Source organism: Calypte anna, chromosome 4A (genome assembly GCF_003957555.1).
Source record: "Calypte anna isolate BGI_N300 chromosome 4A, bCalAnn1_v1.p, whole genome shotgun sequence".
NCBI lineage: Eukaryota > Metazoa > Chordata > Aves > Apodiformes > Trochilidae > Calypte > Calypte anna.
The window spans coordinates 11,179,478-11,202,916 of NC_044248.1; the positions used below are offsets into that span (position 1 = coordinate 11,179,478).

Genomic DNA, 23,439 nt, shown 5'->3' on the forward strand with positions numbered 1-23,439 from the left:
GGAAAAAATTTTGCTTCTGCACTGTATTGCTACCTAAGAGTTATAACAATATGACCTCTAGAGGTTCTAATGTTGCACTTCTCAAATTAAAAGAAATGCCACATCTCGCTTTACAAAATACCTAGTAAAGAAGTTTAAATCACTGCAGAATAATCCCAAATAGACTGTCCAATAAGCAATCAACAGCTTGGTCATGTTCTAAATTACCTTCCTTGCCACCATAATTATTTTGCTGATTTATAATAACTGTGTATTTATATGGCCCTTATTTCAGCCACAGAGCTATGAATATTTTTGAAGATGTAGACAAAGGAAGTTCCTAAACAAGTGAGTGCATGTGTAGATTTAAAAATTACACTTTAGGTGTAGCCAATAACATATATTGACATTAACTCACAGAAAATAATAGGGCACCACGGAGTTCAATTATCCATAACAGAAATTGAACTTAATATCAAAGATTCTTCCTCTGAACATTGCAGACCTGCCATCTTGCTTAGATATCTTCTTTTCTACTCAACAGGCAGCCGACACAGTAGGTTCATGAAGACAGGTTAGATCGTTTATGCTATACAGATTTATATTAATGAATTAAAGCTGCACAAAATGCACTAGGAATATCACACAAAATATTGTATGATCTGGTGATTATCATTCAAAGATGAAAGAAAACTTTAAACACACGTAAAACCAAACCAAACCCCACCCCCCCAAAAAAATGTAGAGCATAGAACTGAAAAGAACAGGTTGAGAAGCCTTCAAGAGTGTGTAGGCAAAATGGCTCTAGAAAATACGTATAAATTTATGTATATAGGAAATAGCTTACAGAAATAAAGGGGAGCAGGAGCTGAGAATAACTGAATTTCAATACATCTATAATAGTTTATTATCTTTTATTGCTATCCATCAAATTTCATGATACAAGGCTTTCCCTTGTAGCTGTCTTGAACACAAATATGCTCTAAATTCTCTTCAGAATTAGCTTCTTTGATTTTCCAGCAGCCCATCAAATAAAGCAGAAATGATTGCCACTTATTTCAAGACAAATGTTGGGGTGAATCCAGAACATATTAAAAAAAAAAACCTACAGAAGAGCAAAACTGTGGTCTGATTAACTTAATCTGGAAAGACTCATTTGTTAGTGGTTTGCTGGGTGAATGAGTAGGTCATTGCACTGGCTTTTATCTCATAGGGATAATTTACAAAGCACTTTGAGACCTAAGTGGTCTCACTATTTGTATCAACCTTGTAAACATTATACTATAAAAATCCTAACTTATTTCCAGAAAAAACTGTGGTGTCCTCTGCTAGTGAATGCATATGCATACCAACTGTATCCATTTAATATTTTCAGTGACAAGGAACACATTTTTCTTTCTTTGTCAGTGCTACCTGGTTCTCATACACTTCATTTAAATTAAATCCAGCTTTAATTATCTCCCCTGAATGTCTCATTGCATCTCTTTATGTAGAATATATACTAATGATTCATAATTTCCCTTTATTTTTATAGGAATTAATCCAAAGTAACTTCAGATGTCTTTTTCCCTATAGTTAAAATCACATTTAGAGAAACTGAACAACAGTTTAATTTAAAAATAAATCTATAAAATAATGGGACTGGTTGCAGCAATCATTCATATCCCTTCAGATGCAGGGATGACAGTAGCTGAACATGAAGCATAAATCTAACCAAAATCTGCCTTCCCTCATGAAAATTTATCTATTTTTAAAAGACCTTTCATTATTTTTTTTCTTCAGATTTTAAATATAATGTTATTTCTGCATAATTTTGAATGGTTAGATTTTTTTGTCAATATCTGGGGGGAAAATGCTGTAAAAGACTTTTCATAATATATTCTACAGAATAATGTATTTTAAAAAGGGAAAAAATAAAAGAAATTCTCAAACTTTATTGTCATTATTTTAAAGGAATATATATACACTGCAAAAGCCCTAGTGAACTGTAGCACAACCACTTTTTCTAAATATTACTTTTCATCATTCTTTATAAATGTGAGAACTCATAAATTCTGATGGAGCCATGCCCATGAAAGAACCTCAATTCAAATATTACTTCAAATATTACTTTAAGAATTATATCAAGTGCGATTCAGCCACTGTTATCTAACAGAGATTACTTTTGCTCTGCGAGCAACTTTTATGGTGCATTATCTAGTTCAAAATTCTCACAAAGAGCAGAGAGGATTTAAACAAAGTAACTAGTTCCATGCCTAGCTAGCGTTCAGTTAAATAAGCACAGATACAGTTATTATCTGCTTAAAAGTAAATCTGCGGTTGCCTTATTGAAACCCTTAAATTTTAATGTCTATCAGAAAGGCTGGTGCTTCAATGAATAATTTAATCACGTCTGGCTATTACATGCTACTATTCAGCAAGCTTATTTTCAAAGTTGTCAAAAGACACCGGGCAAATGTCAGAGCTGCCAGCAGCTCAGCCGACCTTCCGGTGCAATCACTGCAGCCAACTAAGGGAGCTCTGGAGCGGCCAGGGGGAGGTTGTGGCGGGGAAGGGAGGTGAAAAGATCACAATGGAATTGCAACGGATCAGCACGACGCTTCAGAAAGATGAGAGGTCAAGGCGGGCTTAGTGCTGTTGTGGTGTCATTTCATCTGTTTGTCCCTTGGTGGAGTTCTTGAGTTAGTTTCTCCCTTCCGTCAAATGGTTTTAACTGCTTTGCGTGGGGGGTTTGTCCTTGTGTTTCGCCTGCTTTCGAATTTGCCGTAATATTTATTGTATTTAACCTTTTCCTCGTATTGTTATGCATATCCTTCTTTCAAGCCCACCTGAGTAATTTTTTCTTTTCCTTCGGGAGCTTCTTCACGCGTGTGTGCGCGCAAATACTGTTATCTATTTGTTAATGCTTAGGGTGGTACAAATATTTAAATAATCTCTCTTTAGCCCGAGATGGATTCCCACTGCAGTTCCCAGAAGTAGTTTTCCAGTGAGAGCTACCGACATCACTAAACTGCGAAAAACAAATTGTCGTGGGCTGAAAGCGCCGAACTGCGGACTCGAGTACGGACCCCGGCGGCAGAAACCGGGCTCCACCGAGAAATGCAAATAAACTAGCCACTAATTGCGAGTGCTGTATTTTAGCCATGAGCTCTGTCTTTCCAGTCAACACCTACAAGAAAGCCCCGCTGCAGAGCATCGGTAATGGGGTTTGGAGCGGGGGGGGGGAGTGGGGTGCAGAGGAGCAGGGGAAGCTCCCAGGCTGCTTTAGGATTTCCCCACGTACAGCAGGCTGCGAATGACAGCAAAGACAGATTCCTTCCCACACGCAAGCTGCCACCTCGGTGGCCTTATCAGATGTTCCCTTTAAGGACACACAAGCTTTTATTTCCCCTCTGTATAGCTCCAGCATATCGGGCTATTTTATTTATTACAGCCGATTACATTTGTGATCCTGCTTCCCACTCGATCTCACTAGATCAGGAGAACAAATGCTGTGTCGTGTCTGAGCGCGTGTGGGCGTCTGTGTGCATCTGGGGGAGAGAGGAGGGGAGACGGGGGGGGAGAGGAGGGGGACAGGGGGGGGGAGGAAGGCGGCAAGGGGGGAGGATTAGGGAGGGGGGAGTCGGAGAGAGAGAGATGCGGGGAGCCGGGGGGGGAGAGGGGGTGGTGTTACACTGCGCAACAGATTTGACTGAGAGGGCTAACACCCCCCCACCCCCCCCGTCTGAGGCATCTGGGTTTGTTCCTACCGACACCCCGAACAGCTGTGCGCCCACTGGCCGCGGCACCGAGAGTCCGTGGTGCCGGGGTGGCGGTAATAGGGGGTGGGGGTGACTTTCCCTCTCCCCCCTGCAGGAACAAACGGGATGGGGGGGGCTGGGGAGGGGGGAAACACAGCTAGGGCCAGCACAGCCCCGACCCCTCCCGGCAGCCAGGGCACGTGGACCAGGAGCAGCGCTGCCATCCACCATGCAGCGCACGTCGGGCCCATTTCCCACGCCGGCCGCCTGCCCTGAGGGAGGAAAGGAGGAGGGGGGGGGGGAAGGGGGGAATGATAGGAAAGAGGGGGGCCGTTACCTCTGCTCCGAAAGAGGAACCAATCCACTGTGAAGGACGCAGCAGTCCCGAGCAGGAAAGACATTACACAGAGAGAAATTGCATGCGAAGACACTGCAAAAATGAGAAAGAAAGGAAGGGGGGCTGGGGGGCGCAGAGAGCATGTAAAAGGAACAGTGTGTGTAAGAGGCCAGCGAGAGTAGGAAGGAAAGGGGGGGAAAGGGGTGGGAGGAGTGCACATGGCAAGAGAAAGAAATCACTCATTCGCTTGAAAGAGGAGCTCGCAAAGCAGACTGTAGTAGAAGTAGACACGAGAGACAAGGGGAAAAAAGGCGCAGACAAGAGGCGAAGGTGTCCATGCCGTGCAACAGCCCAGAATCCGATTAAAGTTTGTGGCGGGGAGGTTAACAGCGCTTTCATCCCGCCCCTCCCCTGGCGAATACATTAAGTTTCCTGGCTACGTTTAAAAGGACAAAGGGAAGGGAACAGCGGGAGCTTAGGGTTGCAATTGTACTGCTAGTGCAGGGAGCCAGTGTAATGCAGTATGCTGGTATTCCTACGTACTGGTATGTCTGGATCTTAAGCTGTGGGCAAAATTTCCTCCTCTCGGAGTTCCAGAACAGCGAGGGGGGATTTTGATAAATTCAAGTTGCTTGGCAAATATAATAGGGATTTGGTATTAATCCTACTTAACCCGCTGTGAAGATGCTGAGCTCCCGATTCCCCCCTCCTCCGGCCGGGACTGCGGCGGTGAATACTGAGCCTGCGCAGAGCCGGGCTTTCTCGCTGATGCTGCAGATATAAAGCCGAGTGTCTCTAGTATCAGCGGGGGAGGGTTTTCGCGTTTTGGCGAGGCAGGGAGAGCAGCCGGGGCCGGAGCCGGAGCCGCCGCCGCCGCCGGAGGAGCAGCCCTCCGGAAGGAGCAGCAGCCATTCACTCCCCAGCGCCGATTCCTGGCGGCGCGACTCTTTCCCTCCTGTGTGCGTCTGGGCTCCCCAAGGAAAGAGGTGGCAACCTTCCCGCATTCACTCACCGCCCCACATGTCAAAGACACGCTGTGACCGTAGCTTTGAGCTACCTTAACAGATCCGGCCGCTTCTAGCTCCAATATGTCATCGCGATGAAACAGGGGAATTTCGCTACATTAATCTGCAGGCGTCTTTATTCAAAATAACCATTGAAAGCGAGGAATGCACACACACACACACACACACACACACACACACACACAGGACCCGCAACAACTTGTTTTGCCACATGCGTTCACAGGGGGGGGTGAGAGCATTTGGATCCCTGCCTGCCCCTCACTGCGCTCACACACACAGGCACAAGCAGTACAGTTTTCTTCCCACTGTCTGCCCTATGCTCACCAAGGTCCTCCTTCTCTAGCCGGAGACTTACTCTTTTTCCTCCGGGCTTACTAAGAGAGAGGACAGGTACCGGAGCCAGGCAGGCATCAGCCAGGGTGCCGGGGCATGCAAACGCCACAGGCGATTAAATGGAAGAAAGTCAAAAGGAGCAGAGAATTAGGGACGCGAGAATGAGGGGAAAAAAAAAAAAAAAAAAAAAGTTGACCGGAGAGCGAGCTTTAACATTAAAGTTTATTTCTCACTTACCCAGGTAGGTGACGCTACATTTTAGCAATCATCGAAGCAGCAAGTCTCTGTTAGGCAATAAATCTGTTACTTCTTACATGTGTTTACTCTACTAACCCTCTCGCCCCCTTCCTGATCATCTTCTCTGAGGGTTGTTTTTTGAATATTGTTTTGTTTGTTTGGGGAGGTTTTTTGTGTTTGGTTTGGGTTTGTTTTTTTTTCCCCCCTCTCCTAGGAAACCCACAAACATGCAGAAAAGACACATTCAAATAATGGTAATAGGAAGAAGATGAACACGAAGACTAAAAAGGCTCAAACAACACTAGGAAACAGGACGAAAGTCTGAGATGTAATTCAGCCCCCCTTCCTCCCTAGAGTTTTGTGCAGTTAAGAGTGACTGCAGCTATTTCACAAAACCACCGACACGACAGAGGAAGGTGGGAATCTGTGCGAAACGAGTTTTCTTACCAGCGTGATTCCGCAAAATGCAGAGCCCCGAACGTGCACCACCTCTGCCTAAAAGAAAGGCGAATAAACATTTGCTTGAAAAATCGTTGCTCGGTTCACAAATCTACAACGGAGGTGGGGAGGGAGAGGGTAGAAGAATCACTACAGATCACAGGTTTGAGAAGGCAACAGCAGCAACACTCGGGCGTGTAAATGAGGATCGGTTTTGAGGACTACACTAGTGTTTTGTGGTGAGCGGCTATCCCACTTGCAGCACTAGCAGCAGCAGCAGAGACAGAGGGTAAGGCTGGGCTTTCTGGAGTGCAGCGCTTGACTCGTCCTCCCTCCTCCTCCTCCTCCCTCCTCCTCCTCCTCTCTCCCTCCCTCCCTCCCTCCCTCTCGCTCGTTCTCTTTGCTCTCCCTCTTTCTCCCTCTCTCTCTCTCTGTGTATGTAGCGCAGGCGGATCTGCTGCTGCAGCGGCAGGGAACAGCTACCGAGAGAGGCTTCAGCAGCTCTCACCACTTTGGGCAAACTTGCCGGTTTACTGCTTCTTTTTTTTTTTTTTTTCTTTTTTTTTTTTCTGCTTGCTTCTTTTTTTTTTTAATTTTTTTTTTTTTTTATTCCGAGTGGGAAGCTTCTCAGTTGCCATTCAACATTTTAACGTACAAGCCTCTCTATCGTGAAAGCGCCTGAGCCACACTTCTCTGAGACACAGGAGGGAATACACAATTGCAGATTTCACCCATCGTGGCGGTACAGATCACAGGAAACAACTGACTAATAGAATTTATTTGCAAATAGAACTCTTTCTGTTTGTGAGAGGGGTTTTTTTGGGTTGTTTCTGTGTTAAGTTTTTTCTTTTTTTCTTTTTCTTTTTTTTTTTTTTTTTTTTTTTTAATCGCGTCGCGGATCTTTTCCCCTCCCCTTTGCTATTCCGCTTATATGGATGTAATTCAGAATCTGTGTTAATTCACGTGGGGGATCCAGTTACATCTTGTTCCTCTCCGGGTATGTTTACGAGAGACCAATAATCGCCTTTGGACAAATAGTTTTGTTGCTAACCTTTGAACTGAAAGGATCAAGTTCAGATCTGGTTACCTGCATTGGGACGGGAAGGAAGAGGAGAGAGAGAGAGAGGGAGAGAGAGACTGCAATCTCATTTGTGAATCGCTCTCAGTGCTGCAGATCCAGATTGCTATAACACATGCAGTGCAAATGCAGGTAAGGCACACACACAAACTGCGGATGCAAAAACAAACTTGGGACTGTTGTGTGTGTATGTTCGTATCTACAGTCTTGCAAATTCTGGGCAAACGGCTTCTGCAGTTTTTGTATCACTGCTTTGTGACTAATGACCTTGCGCAGAGTTGTTAAAAAAATCCGCTCCGGGGAAAGAGCTGAACATTTTAGGCGATCTCTGAAGATGGATTTGGGTGCTTTTCTGACAACCAAAGGGGTTATTCTGTGGACTGCTCTGTAATACACGGGGTTCTTCTATCAAGCGTGCAGCTACCGACATTATTGGGATTTTTTTTTCGCCTTTTTAATATTTTTTTTTAAGAACTGCCCATTGCTAAGAGGATTTGGAGTTTTACCGGATACAAGCCCTTTTGAATAAAGCGAATCTTTTTTTTTCTTTTTTTTTTTTTTTTTTTCCTTTTTTTCTTTTCTTTTTTTCCCCTTGTGTGTGTAGAGAGGGAGAAGAATAAAAGCTAATGCCTTGGTCGTAAACGGCTAAAGAGAGAGAGAGAAAAAGAGAGAAAGAGAGAAAGAAGGGGGGGGGGAGAAAAGAGAGAGAGTGTGAATTGTAGTTAACTCCAGTGTCGAAGAAGACGACCTGGGGGGCTTCAAATTGCACGGTGCTGCTTCTGCTTTTATTGCAAACCTTGCAAAGTGATTACAGTAAAATCCGAAAGGAGGAGGAGGAGGGGGAGGAGAAAAAGCCTATCCTATCTACCGAGATGAATCTTTAAAAAGCAAAACACACTGTCCCGTGAACTGTAAGTATATCGCAACTGGAAGGCAGGGAGAGCAGTAGAGGAGCCAGCAGCAGGGTTTTGACCACCAATTACACCAGCCATGAGACAATAAGTTTACAGTAACAGAAGGATTTTATAATTGAACACCCGTGCACTTAGCCACTCTGTTGTCTTAACAGGGGAGTTTACCAAGGGCAGGTGGGAGTGAGAGAAGGTGGTGGTGTGTGTGTGTGGGGGGGAGGGGACGGTGTGAGGAAGACGAGGAAGATGCAGACTCTCCTTGGCTTTGTGCATTGCTGCTGCTTCTTGCTCCTCCTGCCTCCGCCGCTCTGGGTCAGCCTGGCAGCGGCCAAGCAGCTCCTGAGGTACCGGCTGGCCGAGGAGGGACCTGCCGACATCCGCATCGGCAACGTGGCTTCCGACCTGGGAATCGTGACGGGCTCCGGAGAGGTGACATTCAGCCTGGAATCGGGCTCTGACTACCTCAAGATCGATAACATGACCGGGGAGCTGAGCACCACGGAGCGGCGCATCGACCGCGAGAAGCTGCCGCAGTGCCAGATGATCTTCGACCGAGAACGAGTGCTTCCTGGACTTCGAGGTGTCGGTCATCGGCCCTCGCAGAGCTGGGTGGACCTATTCGAGGGGCCGGGTCATCATCCTGGACATCAACGACAACACCCCCACCTTCCCTTCCCCTGTCCTCACGCTTACCGTGGAGGAGAACCGGCCCGTGGGGACCCTCTACCTGCTCCCCACTGCCACCGACCGGGACTTCGGCCGCAACGGCATCGAGCGCTACGAACTGCTGCAGGAGCCCGGCGGGGACGGCGGCCGCCGCGGCGGAGGTGGCGGTGGCGGCGGCGGGGGGGGCGGGGGAGGCTCGGCCTCGGCGGCCTCCGATGGCGCCCCCTACCCCGGTGGCAGCAGGCGGCGGCAGGAGACGGAGTCGGCGGCCCGTAGTAGCGTCTTCGAGCTGCAGGTGGCCGACACCCTCGACGGGGAGAAGCAGCCGCAGCTGATCGTCAAGGGCCCGCTGGATCGGGAGCAGCGAGACTCTTACGAGCTCAGCCTCCGCGTGCGGGACGGCGGCGACCCGGCGCGGTCCTCACAGGCCATCTTGAGGGTGCTCATCACCGACGTGAATGACAACAGCCCCCGCTTCGAGAAGAGCGTCTACGAGGCGGATTTGGCAGAGAACAGCAGCCCTGGGACCCCCATCCTGCAGCTGCGAGCCACCGACCTGGATGTGGGGGTGAATGGGCAGATTGAGTACGTCTTTGGAGCAGCCACTGAGTCTGTCAGGCGCCTGCTGCGCCTGGATGAGAACTCTGGATGGCTTAGTGTCTTGCACCGCATTGACAGGGAGGAGGTGAACCAGCTTCGCTTCACAGTCATGGCCCGAGATCGGGGCCAGCCCCCCAAGACAGACAAGGCCACAGTTGTGCTGAACATCCGAGATGAGAATGACAACGTGCCCACCATTGACATACGGAAAATTGGGCGCATCCCTCTCCGGGATGGGGTGGCTAGTGTGGCCGAGGATGTACTGGTGGATACCCCCATTGCCTTGGTGCAGGTGTCAGACCGGGACCAAGGTGAAAATGGTGTGGTGACATGCACTGTGGTGGGCGATGTGCCATTCCAGCTCAAACCAGCCAGTGAGGGTGAAGGGGAGCCTCAGAACAAGCGCAAGTATTTCCTCCACACCTCAGCCCCGCTGGACTACGAGGCTGTCCGTGACTACAACGTGGTGATTGTGGCTGTGGACTCAGGCAGCCCTAGCTTGTCCAGCAACAATTCCTTGTTGGTGAGGGTTGGGGACACTAATGACAACCCTCCCATGTTCAGCCAGGCCGTTCTAGAGGTCTCCTTCCCAGAGAACAACTTGCCTGGTGAGAGGGTGGCCACAGTAGTTGCCACAGATGCTGACAGTGGTAAGAATGCTGAGATCACCTACTCCTTGGAGGCCTCACCCCTCTCCTCAGAGGCACCCGGTGGCATCTTCAGCATTGACCCCGATTCTGGGGATGTGTCAGTACTGGCTGTGCTGGACCGTGAGCAACGTGACACCTACGAGTTCCAGGTGACAGCCCGGGACAAGGGTGTGCCATCACTACAGGGCTCCACCACAGTGGTGGTGCGGGTGGCGGATCGCAATGACAATGAGCCACGCTTTATGCAGGATGTGTTCACTTTCTATGTGAAGGAGAACCTGCAGCCTAACAGCCCTGTGGGCATGGTGACCGTGATGGACTTTGACAAGGGCCGCAATGCTGAGCTCAGCCTCTCCATCCAGCCCAGTGACCATGACCAGGCAACTGGGATCTTCTCCATTGAGAATGACACTGGAACTATTTTCTCCACTGTGTCTTTTGACCGAGAGCAGCAAACCAGCTACACTTTTAAGGTGAAGGCAGTGGATGGGGGTGAGCCCCCACGCTCTGCCACTGCCACTGTGTCCCTCTTTGTGATGGATGAGAATGACAATGCACCCACAGTCACCTTCCCCAGCAACAGCTCCTACACTGTGTTGCCACCCTCCAGCAACATGCGCACTGTGGTGGCTACAGTGGTTGCCACTGACGCTGACACTGGTCTCAATGCTGACCTCAACTACAGCATAGTTGGGGGCAACCCCTTCAAACTTTTTGAGATCGACCCAGCCAGTGGTGTGGTGTCACTGGTGGGCAAGCTGGCCCCCAAGCACTATGGCCTTCACCGCCTTGTGGTGCAGGTGAATGACAGTGGGCAGCCGCCCCAATCCACCACGGCCCTGCTCCATGTCTTTGTCAATGAAAGCCTGTCCAATGCCACTGTGGTGGAGAGCCAGGTGGCCCGCAGCCTCCACACACCCCTGGCCCAGGACATTGCTGGTGATCCCAGCTATGAGCTAAGCAAGCAGCGGCTTAGCATAGTCATTGGTGTGGTAGCTGGCATCATGACAGTCATCCTCCTCATCCTGGTGGTGGTCATGGCCCGCTACTGCCGCTCCAAGGGCAAACACGGCTATGAGGCTGGCAAGAAGGACCATGAGGATTTCTTCACACCACAGCAGCACGACAAGGCCAAGAAGCCCAAGAAGGACAAGAAAGGAAAGAAGGGCAAGCAGCCCCTCTACAGCAGCATCGTGACTGTGGAGGCTTCCAAGCCCAACGGGCAGCGCTATGACAGCGTCAATGAGAAGCTCTCAGACAGCCCTGGTATGGGGCGGTACCGCTCAGTCAATGGTGGCCCGGGCAGCCCCGACCTGGCCAGACACTACAAGTCGAGCTCACCGCTGCCCACAGTCCAGCTGCACCCACAGTCCCCCACCTCTGGCAAAAAGCACCAGGCCGTACAGGACCTGCCCCCAGCCAACACCTTCGTGGGTGCCGGTGACAACATCTCCATCGGGTCGGACCATTGCTCCGAGTACAGCTGCCAGGCCAGCAGCAAGTACAGCAAGCAGGTAAGAGTTGCGCACCGCGCTGCTGCGCTCCGCGTAATACCCCCCCCCTTCCGCCCAGTCCTCCGAATCCCCCGCCAGGCACACACACAGACACACAGACACACAGACTCAGACACACAGACACGCACCGCGAGTGAGGGAGCGGCGGTGCTCGCCTCCTCCGCCTCCCTCAGCGGTGCAAGCAGACACAACAGTCAGGTTCAGTGACCCGTTTAGCTTGGCATCACACCGCCCCCCCGCCCCCCACCGCCTCCCTCCAGCCCGGCAGTGAGGAGCCCGGACCAGCACACAGCACTGCAGGAAGGGCAGTCAGAGGGCTTTATTATTATCAGTTTTATCATCCCACTCGCTTTTCCATCCCAGCAGCCAACCAGCCTGTCCGTGCAGCCGCACCGACGGGACCGCCCCCTCGCAGCATTCCTCCCTCACTCCCCCCCTCAGACGCAGCAGCAGCCGGCCGCGGGGGCGGGTGGCTGGCCAAGGACCCGGTCGGCCGCCCAGACAGCGAGCTGGAGGGCGTTCTGAGCCACCTTTACCAGCCACCAGCACTTAAGTCAGTCCCGGCGTATGGGGGTCGTCGGGAACCCCCATCACCCGGCGGGGTAATGGTCCCTCCCTCCCCGTCCTGCTTTTCCCTCTACCCCTGGCCCGCCTTCCGCGGCCGATCCCGCTCTCAGCGGGCGCTTCTCTTGCCATGATGCTTTCCCGACCTTAGAGTCATTGGGCTCCGGCGGAGGGAAGTTTCGCCTGGCTAGCCGGGTGTTTGAGGAAAGGGGGCTGCCACCTGCCTGCCTCTTCCTAAAGCTGGGGGTGAGAGGGTGGATTTGCAGCCGCCATGCTGAAGCGTTTAGCGGCTGTAAATAGCAAGCCATTTATTAGGACCAAAATGCTTAAATACTCTACAAAGCCTATCTGCGGTCTAATTTACACCATACACGGAGATTCCACTCACTGCAGCAGTTGCTCTAAATATACATGAATATTCATGAGCTTAGAAGCGCACCCCAATATGTTTGAATTCTTTTTTTTGTTTTTTTGTTTTTTTTTTTTGTTTGTTTGTTTTTTTTGTTTTTTTCCACATTGTCTATCACATTAAATTAATTCATTTACGCTGAGAGGCCATAAATTGCCAGGTCAGCTGCTGCATAGTTCTGTAGAGTGTAACTGCCCTGAGACCTCAGAGCGAGGTGTGCCATCAGGAGTGCCAGAAGTGACTGGCCGTGCTCTCAGCTCTGCTGGCGGGGATCGGTTCAGTGAAGCTCCGAGAGCCTAGAAGCGGTGATGGTAGGGACTTCTTTGCAGTCCTTGAAATAATATAGAGGTAACATAAAAGACAATCAAGCTCCTAAGTGAAGAGCATCTGTTTTGTTTATTTTATAAGACACCTATGTATCCTGACGCGAGGTCACTTTTCTTTGAGGGAGTACTTTTTGGGTGACAGTAAAATGAGAAACATAGCACCAGGTAACTGCCCCTCTGTAACTGCCATTACATCTTTCCATGTAAGATCATATTTTGAATGTTTTATTCAGCTACAGTGATTGTTACATGAAAATCTAGAAATGAATGCTGATTCATGTAAACACAGAGACAAGTCTGGAACAGGGAAATTATGAGTAGTTTGATGAAAGAGTGCTTTCTTTTCACCTGAATTGACATGCAAATATGGTACATTATGGCATTTTTTATACTTTAAAACATCTGCTAGTCTACTACAATTGAAATTTTACAGTGTGTTGGCAGTTTTCGCGTTCTGCTCGGAAATACCTCAGATACTTGTATGAGCCCCTTGGTCTTCTAGATCACCAAAAAAAAGTGTGATTAATGTACTATCTGCTAGTATTTTTGTGTGTTTTTACTTTTTGACACAGTAGTTTCTGGGTCATCCACTTCATTAACTCTCTCTTGGAGAGTACATTACAATTTCTATTTGAAAATAGTCTCTGTAAAAGAAATGGAAAATAGCCTGTAAAATACGAAGTACTGAGAAAGTTCCTGAGCTTCCATCTACTAAAGCTTCTTAAGGCACATAGTAGATTGTGCCATTTTAGTGAACGTTGTAATAAAAAAGTAGCAGTAGAATATATGCTAATCAGATACTACTTTTTTCTTGCTGCTACAGTTCTGCTAAACATGTGAATTATAAGCTGTCAAAGTGTAAGTTATTTTCAGTGCAAAGGAATGACTTGCATGCTAAGTATAGGACTGGTAAAGGATTACACCATATAAATTACTATTTTACTTGATAAAAAGCTTACTTAAGATTATATTACAGAAATATGTTTTGAATTGCTTAACAATTTCAAGGATATATTTTGATATACAATACATTAGAAGACCTCTCAGTAGATGAAATTACTTTATTACACGTTTGCTTTCAGCAATTAAACCAAAAGAAGTACATGCTGAATTACTACAAATCCAGTCTCTCAGTTTCGAAAGTTTTCCTATGACATACACTTATGATTTTGAAAGTTAGTTTACCTGAGTAGTTTATGGCTAATATTCTAATGCCTTGGGATTTTATTTTTAAATATGTAGAAAATATTTGCACACTTCTAAAGTATGCACATAAGCTAAGGAACCTGTCCAAGAAAACAGCAGAAGTAGTGCTAAATAACAGACATTACTAGAGAGACTATAAAACACAAAACTTTTTATTACTGCCTTCCTATGGGTTCTTACCAGCTTGTTGCTGAGTGACTTTTATATAGGTTTGCTCACACTTTCTCATAATGGGACGTTAAGACTTATTTGCATAAATGGTATGTAGACTTTTCACATCTCAGTTGCTGACTGTGGACCATTTCTTAGTTTATCAGGAAAAACAGTAGAATTTTTAGCACCCAGAACACTTGAAGCTCTCATTCAGCACATTGTTTAGGGTGAAATGTGAAGCAGTTGCAGATAAAGGGTTCTGATGTGGTATATATCAGATTGCTTCATAGTTCAGCTGTACATGTGAAAACAGAACCAGTGGCATATTGACAGGACCATGACAGGGAGACTAGTTGCAATCTGTAAGGCTGCCTTTATTGACCCATTGGCAGTTCCCTTTGTTCTAAGGAGACATTAGAAGGTGTATAAAGTTTTAGAACAAACAAGTGGGCGCAGCAAAATGTACCTACTTTGAGTTACTGGAGATGAGAGCAATGCTAGCATCTCATTAGCGTAATTAGAATTGGTAACTGATACTTTAGTATATCTAAAATACAGCAATCAGGAAATAAAGTCTCTGCTTACATGACCAACTGGTGTACCCCCATGAATGCAAGTTAGTTTTATTCGTATTATTTGATACTTCTGTTGTCAGGTAGTCCATTGAATTTCTTATATAAGTTCCCCAAAACATCTTGTTTCGTACAGTACTGAATAGGAAAACTTCCGTGGAGAAAACTACAAACTGTTACTCTGCTCTTACTTGACATCGGATCTTTTATATACAGTATAGAACTAAATCCTGTTTCAGTAGACTTCTGGCATTTCACCATCACTTTTTAAGAAGTTCATTCACAAGTTTGACTCCTATTACTTTCTTATTTAGCATGGTGTTAACGAAATACTCTTTTAGCCTTACGTTTATCAAGTCTTTTCTATTCAGCAAAGCACTAACTTGATGGCAAACAAATGTTTCATTCTCTTAATATTTCATAGGCCTTAATCACTTGCCAAAAATAATTCTGCACAGAAGTGTTTTGCTGAATGAGGATGAGTGTAAGCAAATGTATTTTTAGATCACAGGTTTAAAATCCAAACCCTCTAGGTGCTGCATATTGTTTGTGAGGAGCCTGGGTACTACTGACTTCCATCAAGGAATAGCTAAGATAAGGGAAGCTCAGAGCCTAAGAGGAATCCCTTAGCAGCTTGGAGATTTGCATCCTTGATCATAATTCTAATAATAGCTTTCAACTGTAAAGAATTGTTTGTTTTCTCATGTTAAGCCCAGATAAATCTTTATACTGTAGGCTGTTTTTTCCACTTTGTACTTCACAGTGCGAAGGAGTGTCACACGAGCAGGTTTATTTCACTGCAACTTAATCAGGAATATGACATTAATATGTTAAGAGATGCTGTTGATGGACAGGCTTTTTAAACTCTTCATATGTTTACATTTACTTGCCATTATATTCTCTTGGTTTCTTTTTCACTTGCTCTCAAAAAAAAAAAAAAAGTGATTGTTGAATACTCAGAACACTGCAGTTGTGGTGGTGGTTTTGTATATTTTTGTTTGGTTTTTTTGCTGTTGTTGTTTTTTAAGATGTGTTGGCTGCCATCAGTAGAATTGGCAGAACCAGTACAGGTGTTTGTGAGCAGCATTATTTCTTTGCTTAGGGTATTGGCTTCCTGGCTAATTCTGTAATCCTTTAGGAATTATCCCTATGCCTTTTCTCAATGGAAATGCAGTGTTTAATGAATGAAAATGTTTATCATACCAGAATGTGATGACATATGAAAACTTGATGCATTCCCTGTAACATCTTATTTTTATGAAAGTGAAAAATGTAGAAATTATTTTCTGGAAAAAAAAGTCCTTGTACAGTAGCAATATAATTTGTTTCATAACATTTCAAACATTGATGTAGAAGCATTTTGACCAGTTGGTTATCATGTATCTGAAATTGTATTTATAAATTATATAGGTCCATTTCCTTATAAACATGCACATATGACCACCAGCCTTAATAGAACCAAGAATTCATCCATTAAGTTGGCAATAGGTTTAGCTATGCAGGAAAGCATTTTTTTTTCTTGCTTATGTATAGACACACACATGCACACAGCGACTTATCTTGAACACTGCTTTTTACAGTCACAAAACAACTCTAAAGAATAAGGCTTTTCACCACTTTCAGCTAAGCAAATGTCCTATATTATTATAACCATGAACATTACAATGTTAGCACTAATGCAATGTAGAGAAAATAAATGAAAACATTGTAATTAAGTATGAATATTAACATTGGCAACTTCTTTTATACATTTAACTCTACTACTGTTTGGTGCAAAGTGTTCAGAAGTATATTTCAATTTTCTATTCTCAATTTGCATTACATTAAATACTTTACAATTAGGTTTTAAAAGTGACCCATATTTGACCTTCAGTAACAAATTATGATGAAAGAGGGGCTAATTAAACATGAAATAGATGGATTGTTGATGCTTTAATTATCTTTATTTAACAGAAAGTATTCCACTGATAAGTGCAGCCTTTATTTTTTTCCTCTTCAGTAAAATCATCTTGTACAGTGAGCAAATGACTAAGTTACCACTGAATCATTCTGCACTCCCAGGAGATGTAGCAAGCCAAAAGGGACAGCTCTGAGTAAAGGAGGATTCATGCTCTGAATAAGTAAAGAACTGTACTATTATAGGCAAGGGGTAGCAAGAAACGTCTTTAAAAGAATTGAACCTGATTTATCAACTCAGACAGCTCTCTGGCATTGTACATACTGATAGGAACCTAGGTTATAACCATGGTTAGCTGTTTGACTGTTGCTGTCTCACTCTTTGTACTGTAGCAGTGTATTTCTGAGTATCCTTTTTTTGGTTTTTTTTTTTTTTTGTTTTTTTTAAGTTCTTAGTGGTTTTTTTGTTTGTTTTTTGTTTGTTTGTTGGCTTTTGTTTGCGTGTTTAGTTGCCTTGTTTTCCAGTATTTGGGATATTTGTTATCATCTGTGTTTCAGAAAAATAGCTGTCCTGAAGCTTCAGGAACATTTACCTTTAAGGATTTTCTTTCAAAAGTTTCAAAAAGTTTATGCAGCTAATGATCTGCTGGGCTACTTCGAGATGTAAAACTTACCAAATTTGTTTTGCATTAAAATATAAAAGCAAATCAACAGAATTCAGAAGTAGTCAGCGTTGTGCTTATGAGTGCACTAATTCACAACCAGTGTGAACTCTTGACTGGATTTGATGAGAATGTTTGTATTTAATTACCCATCTTCACAGAGCACAATTAAATTTTCATTTTCTTTGACTATATAGAGAGGAAATATTGTTACAGACATACAAGAAATTTCAGTACAATATCTAGAAGGCTGTTTTTCTAAGATTTAGAAGCGTCTGCATCCAACAGATATTTAGAAACTGTTACAGATGCAAAACAAGTTTCATTTTTGAGTTCAGGATGCATGTAGTATGTACCATGTAATTTATGTTCTACATTTCTCCATTTTTTAATTTATTATACTTTAGGTATTTTTGTCTCTCTGTCCTCAGGCAATGCTATTTCTGTAGTTTTCTCCCCTGATTTTTCTTTCGTAAAAGAGTAGATGTGCTGTCTCTCTGCTACCAGATTTTGGACTTTGCCAGCATGCATTATATACCCATTAACAATTAAAACACACAAAAAATTGACTGTTAATATCCAGAATCAGAAGAAATTGTTCAATTTTTGCTATTTCTGTACATAATTTTGCATTATTTACATTTTTGAATCAGGGCTGTAAAGGAAAACCCCAGCATTCGTATGGGTTTGTGTCAAGTTTAGTGACTGTGCAGTTTAATGGAAAGTGTGTTGGTCGCATGACCTGTGCAATTTAAGTAATTTTAACAGTGTAAACTGCATGGCTCAGTAACAGCATAAGGAGCACATTTAAAATACTCTTAATGAAAGCATTTGAAACTATTTTTGTCATATATTTCACAATGTCCAGTTATATCAAGCCTTGCTAGCTTCCTGTTGTATGAAATGCATGTTGCTAGGTAAATAGTAGAAATGAAATTGACCTATATCCTGTATCCTTCCATATTTTTTTTCATATCTATATTAAGTTGAATAGTTTAAAATATTTAAGCCTTAACTAAAAGTAAGTAAAAATAATTTGTGAATCTAAGGTATGAATAAACCAGCAGATGAAATAAAACTACAGGATCCATTTTTGACTTTCATGCAAAAATATGACAAGACTAGATATTGCACATATTATGAAAAAGCTAGGACTGAATTACTGGCTTCCATATACTTCAGGCAACAGAGACTTCCCAAGGTCACTTTTATTTTGCCATTGTGGATGACAAAATATCCTGCTGATGCTGGAGTAACTAAGGTTAGCTGGGGCATCTAAAACATGATTTACAACAGAAGACAAAGGAGGATGTAAAACTTTTTCGTTTCAAATTTTAGTGCAATTTCCTCTAGAAATGTTTAACTGAGAGCAGGTCATGAACAGATGTCAAAGTCTCCAAATGTGATTATACTAAAACCAACTTCCTGAATTATGCCAGTGACACACACTGGAACTGTCCAACTGTGTGAATGGTACTTAACATGAGTTGTTTACTACTCCCTCTTTAATGCCCATTTTCACTGACAAGAGCTGTAAAATGACAAGAGCAACTTTTGTCTGTATTAAAAAACAGGGAATAGCTTTGATGCAATATAACATATAGGAGCAGTGTGGAGGAACCACTTTTTTTTTTTTTTTTGTGGAAGGAAAACATAAAAGTCTAGATGTGTAGGAGTTTGAACAGAAATAATATTCTTGACACATTGAAGATTGAAAAGTATATAAAGTAATGTGCTTTCTTTTTTATTGTTTATATCAATCAAACAATCCGCTCATTTAGGTAACAGCTGTTTTGCAATCATTAGCTTGTAAAATGCTGCAGCGTAACCCCAGAAGTATAGTTTAATTTTGCTCAGAGTGAACCACAAATGACACAAGTATTAGAAGCTGGAGAAAAGCATTATGTTTGTCTTTCAAAACTTAATTTACCTTATTAACTACTGGCAAGAGTGAATATTTTTTTTTTTTAAAGCCAAATGTACTTTCAGATGACATTGTTACAGATTTCTGAATCAAACAGTTTAATGGCAGAGTTAGTACTCTTGAATGAAAAAAAGTAATTGTAAGTAGCATTCTTGGAGTATTAGGGAGCAATGAAATTAAGATTTTTCAAAGCATTTTATTTAGGTTTTTTTTCTTACTACATACAAAGTGAAATTATAGATAATTTAAATTTGTTAAGACTACGTACTGAAGGTAGGTACTAGCTGATATGCTGAAAATCACCCATGGAATAAAAGGTAGAAATAGAATGCAGAAATACTTATTTTATCTGTCATAAATTCAGAGACAATTTTATCTTATAGCCTTGTCTGAACCTATTCCTTTATGGTGCCACATTGCAAAAAAAAAAATATTTGCCACCTGAATGGATAAAAATTCTTGCGTTGCATGATCGCATGCTGGTTATGGAGAATGCTCCATAAGCTCCCTGGAAGTAGCTTTTTGACTGGGGTTGTGGCCAGGAAATGTGTCTTTGGTGCTATGTGCCAAATGTCTTCTCTGTGGTAGCACTTCTCAGGGGGAAGTGGGATTTTTTCTGTCTCTCCATGTATAGATGTCAAAGTGGTTTCAGCCCTAAAGCCCTGCAAAATATGAGAAACGGCCCCTACTTATTTTGGATACCAAATCCACACGATGCAGAATTGCTTTAACTTGTTCTCAGAGACTTATCCTTGGGAAAAATATCCTTTATCAGGACAATATTTTTACAGGGATTCAACTTGACATAGAATTGTGTTTCTGAGTTCAGTGTTATGGAGGCTGTCACGGTGTTCTGGGTGTGATTCAGCTATTAAAACATGCACATCCTACTTTCAATTTAGTTACCCTAAAGTTTCTGAGATATCTGCACAGAATTGGACAAACGGTGTATGACAGAAGATCTGGGTGTCCTTTGGGAAGAATCTATAGTCTTTAGCTGCAGCTTGAGGCCAAGCAAACAAACAAACAATCAATCAAAAAAGCAGTCAGTGTTTTGCTTTACTTAAACAATGATTAAAATAAAATTAAGCACTCTGTGACTGTAGTGCATTTTGGCAAGGTTGAAAATAATTTTTCCAGTAAGAAAAGCAGTATTTTCAAACACGTGAGCTATACACATGCCTATTAAAGGAACACGCAGGCTCAGAAATGTATGTTCACAAATATAGAGATGTTAGATTAACAAGTTATCTTTGAATCAATACAAAGCGTTTCTGTTTTCATAAACAATGCTGACAACAGTTAATTTAACTGAATTCCTGTTTATCTTCAGACCTTTCAGGCTGATGCTTATCTCATGTTAGGTGAAACTATGGGTAGTTCCACAGAAGTCAATTGAATTAAATAATATCTATTGCTGTTAGTCAGGTGATACAATATTCAGAGACTGCTTTATATATAAAAAAAAGTATAGATACAGAGGACTAGTTTTTCTGTTTGGATGCTAGGCATCAAATCTCCCACATTTAACTTATCAGCATGTATATATGTATAATTTGCAAAATAACATAGTAGGTTTCCATCATGTATTGCATTCAAAAGTAAAATTATAGTAGTAACAGTATCTGGGAATGATGTGGCTTTAACAACATTTCAAGAAGTGCCATCTTAGTTTTAAACATTTTCTTACTTAGACTCTTGCTACAGAGAGTATAAATGGCAAGTTGGCTTTTTTCAGCTGCCTGGTAGGTCACGATGTTTATTTGTGGAGCTGTGTCTTACCCCTTGTAGACATAGTTATGAGAATGACTTGGCCTGAAAATTCATTTCCATTTATAATGCAAAACTTGGTCTCTTAGATAAAATCTGGACACTATCCAGCCATGACAATTCTATGATTCTGTGTGATTCTCTGTGATTTGCTTAGGCAAATCTATTTAATTTGTTTGGGAGTCCTTTTTTAAACACTGCCTTCACAAGAGAAAACACTGTAATAGTTTGCAAACTTTCTGAAGATGAAATACAAGAATGGAGATATCAATAATAAAACAATGGAAAATTAAAGTATTAGTTACTTCATCTGGTCCAAACATTTTCACATTGCTACTTTAAGTTCCTGTTTTACCACCTTAAATATTTACAAGTTTTATTTTTGCTGGTTTCAGTATACATTTGGTCTCATTCTCCATCATGTCCGATTCTTCCAAGTGAGATTGTAATAAAATTGGAGTAACTAAATGGTGAATCACTTTCCTTATCTTCTTCCATGTGTTCCAAATTGGTTATAATGACAGAACAATGTGCCTTGTTTGATAGTAAACGAGGGTATCCATCGTTCTGTTGAATCAGAAAAATGCTATTTTCAATGAGCATGAAATTATGGTTGAGTTGCATCACAAGTTTACAGAAGAACAGTAATTGATTTCTTTGTGAGAGAAGTATTTGTTTCATTTTCAAGCAATGCTGTGAGTACTTTTACATCAGGAATAATTGCAGTGGAAGCTAGAAATTTCTACTTAAGGCAGGTCACTGTGTGCTCAACCACTGAACCTCAGCCCAGATGTTGGGTAAAATCTGTCATGTAGATTTAGAAAATTTATTCGGGAAGCTCCTCTGACTATATACTGATGGTTTTATTCTGCTTGCTGCAACCTAAGGGCCTGAATCTATCACTTCCTTTTAATGGATTTTTTCTGAATACGAATAAAATTAATCTATTTCTAGAGTAGGTGTTAATTCACAGAAAGGGACAGAAGTGGGTGTGAAACAGAGCAGTACCTGTTTTTGTGGTGGCTTTCAGCTGTTGTTTTTCCTAGAAATTACAGTACACAATCTGGGTAATGCATTTTCCTCTATTTATTATTCTTTATATGTAAAATAAAATACAATAGTATATCAAAATACCTAACAGCAGTGCAGATGGGAGTGGTACTTTACAGGAATAACAAAGATCTACCACAGAGGTGCAGTAGGGTGGATTCATTCAGTAGGTTCAGACGACGCTGGTAGCTCCCTTGAGCAGATATGAAACCAGTGCAAGTTGGTGCAGCACAGTAATTCATCCTATTTAAATTATCCAAGTCCATATGTAGCATTGCACGCTACATTGCTGCTTGTTGTGGTTTTATGGTCTTTTTTACATTAATTACAAAAATACACAAGAGATTTAGTTTAAAAGTGAAGGAAACTGGTTTAACTTAGTAAAATGGCACTGCATTTACCATTCTGTGTTTTGCAAAGATCACCGGACACTTTCTGTGTCCTATCTTTTTTTTGCAACAAATTTTCTTTAATCACCTATTTATGAAATTATGCTAGTACTCTGGATCTTCTTGGTTGTTCGTCAGTGCAGAGGACAAGAGAAGCAACAGACATTTCACTGTGTGGAATAAATTAAGATTTTGTATTTATTATATTGCAAAATATATTTTACCACTTCTGTGACATTCACTGGAGGATGTCATATTCAATTGGACCTTCAGACACTGCTGAACAAATTGAAAATTAATCTTAGACTTTCTAATGCTGAATATTAGTGTACCTTTTAAAGAACCCTGAATGCTAAATTCATGTATTTTTTCTATGATAGTTCTCAATTAAGTATATAAAGGGACTCAACTCTTCAAATTTTACAGTAACCTTCCCAGAGAATTAATGTTACAGAAATATGAAAGGACTGGCTAAAGCGTCACTTTATCAAATGTTTCTAAAAGGCTTTATGTAATTATAAGACTTCATGATCTACTATTGATGCAAATTGCTAAGGATAAAAGAAAATCCATATGTTATCAAAGAAAAAAAAAGTCCTAGGATTTAAAAGACTTAGCATTAAAACTAAGAATTCATACTTTCTGATGGGTTTGTAGTAATTGATAGTAGAAAAGACTTTTTAACAACAACAGTGTGGGTTGTTTGTTGGCGCTTTTTTTAGTGGAAAGAAAATGACCTTGCCATAAAAGCTTCTCATGTAACATATCCTGTTTTGTTTCATAATTTTGTATATTCTGAAATGTCTCAATTTAAATGTGACTCACACCTTTTCATGTCACATTTGGCACTGCTAGTCTTGTTATTACTACCCTTGCATTTTAATCAAATTGTCTGTAGCTAAAGAAATAGCATTTCATGAAGAGCAGTTGGTTTTCAATCAGCTAGGAAACAAATTACTGGCATGAGAACAGATCTAGGGCTAGTGTCTCCGATATGCAACTAATTGTGC

The 23,439-nt window shown here is 42.7% G+C and overlaps 1 protein-coding gene across 1 annotated transcript in view; it reads left to right on the plus strand.

The window, feature by feature from the left end:
• The first annotated feature begins 6,115 nt into the window (after positions 1-6,115).
• Positions 6,116-23,439, plus strand: part of PCDH7 (protocadherin 7) — a 249,651-nt gene continuing 232,327 nt past the window's right edge. Inside the window, 3 exon segments of the mRNA XM_030449944.1 lie at positions 6,116-6,252; positions 8,237-8,630; positions 8,632-11,508. Of these exon segments, the coding sequence (XP_030305804.1) occupies positions 6,116-6,252; positions 8,237-8,630; positions 8,632-11,508 (3,408 nt within the window).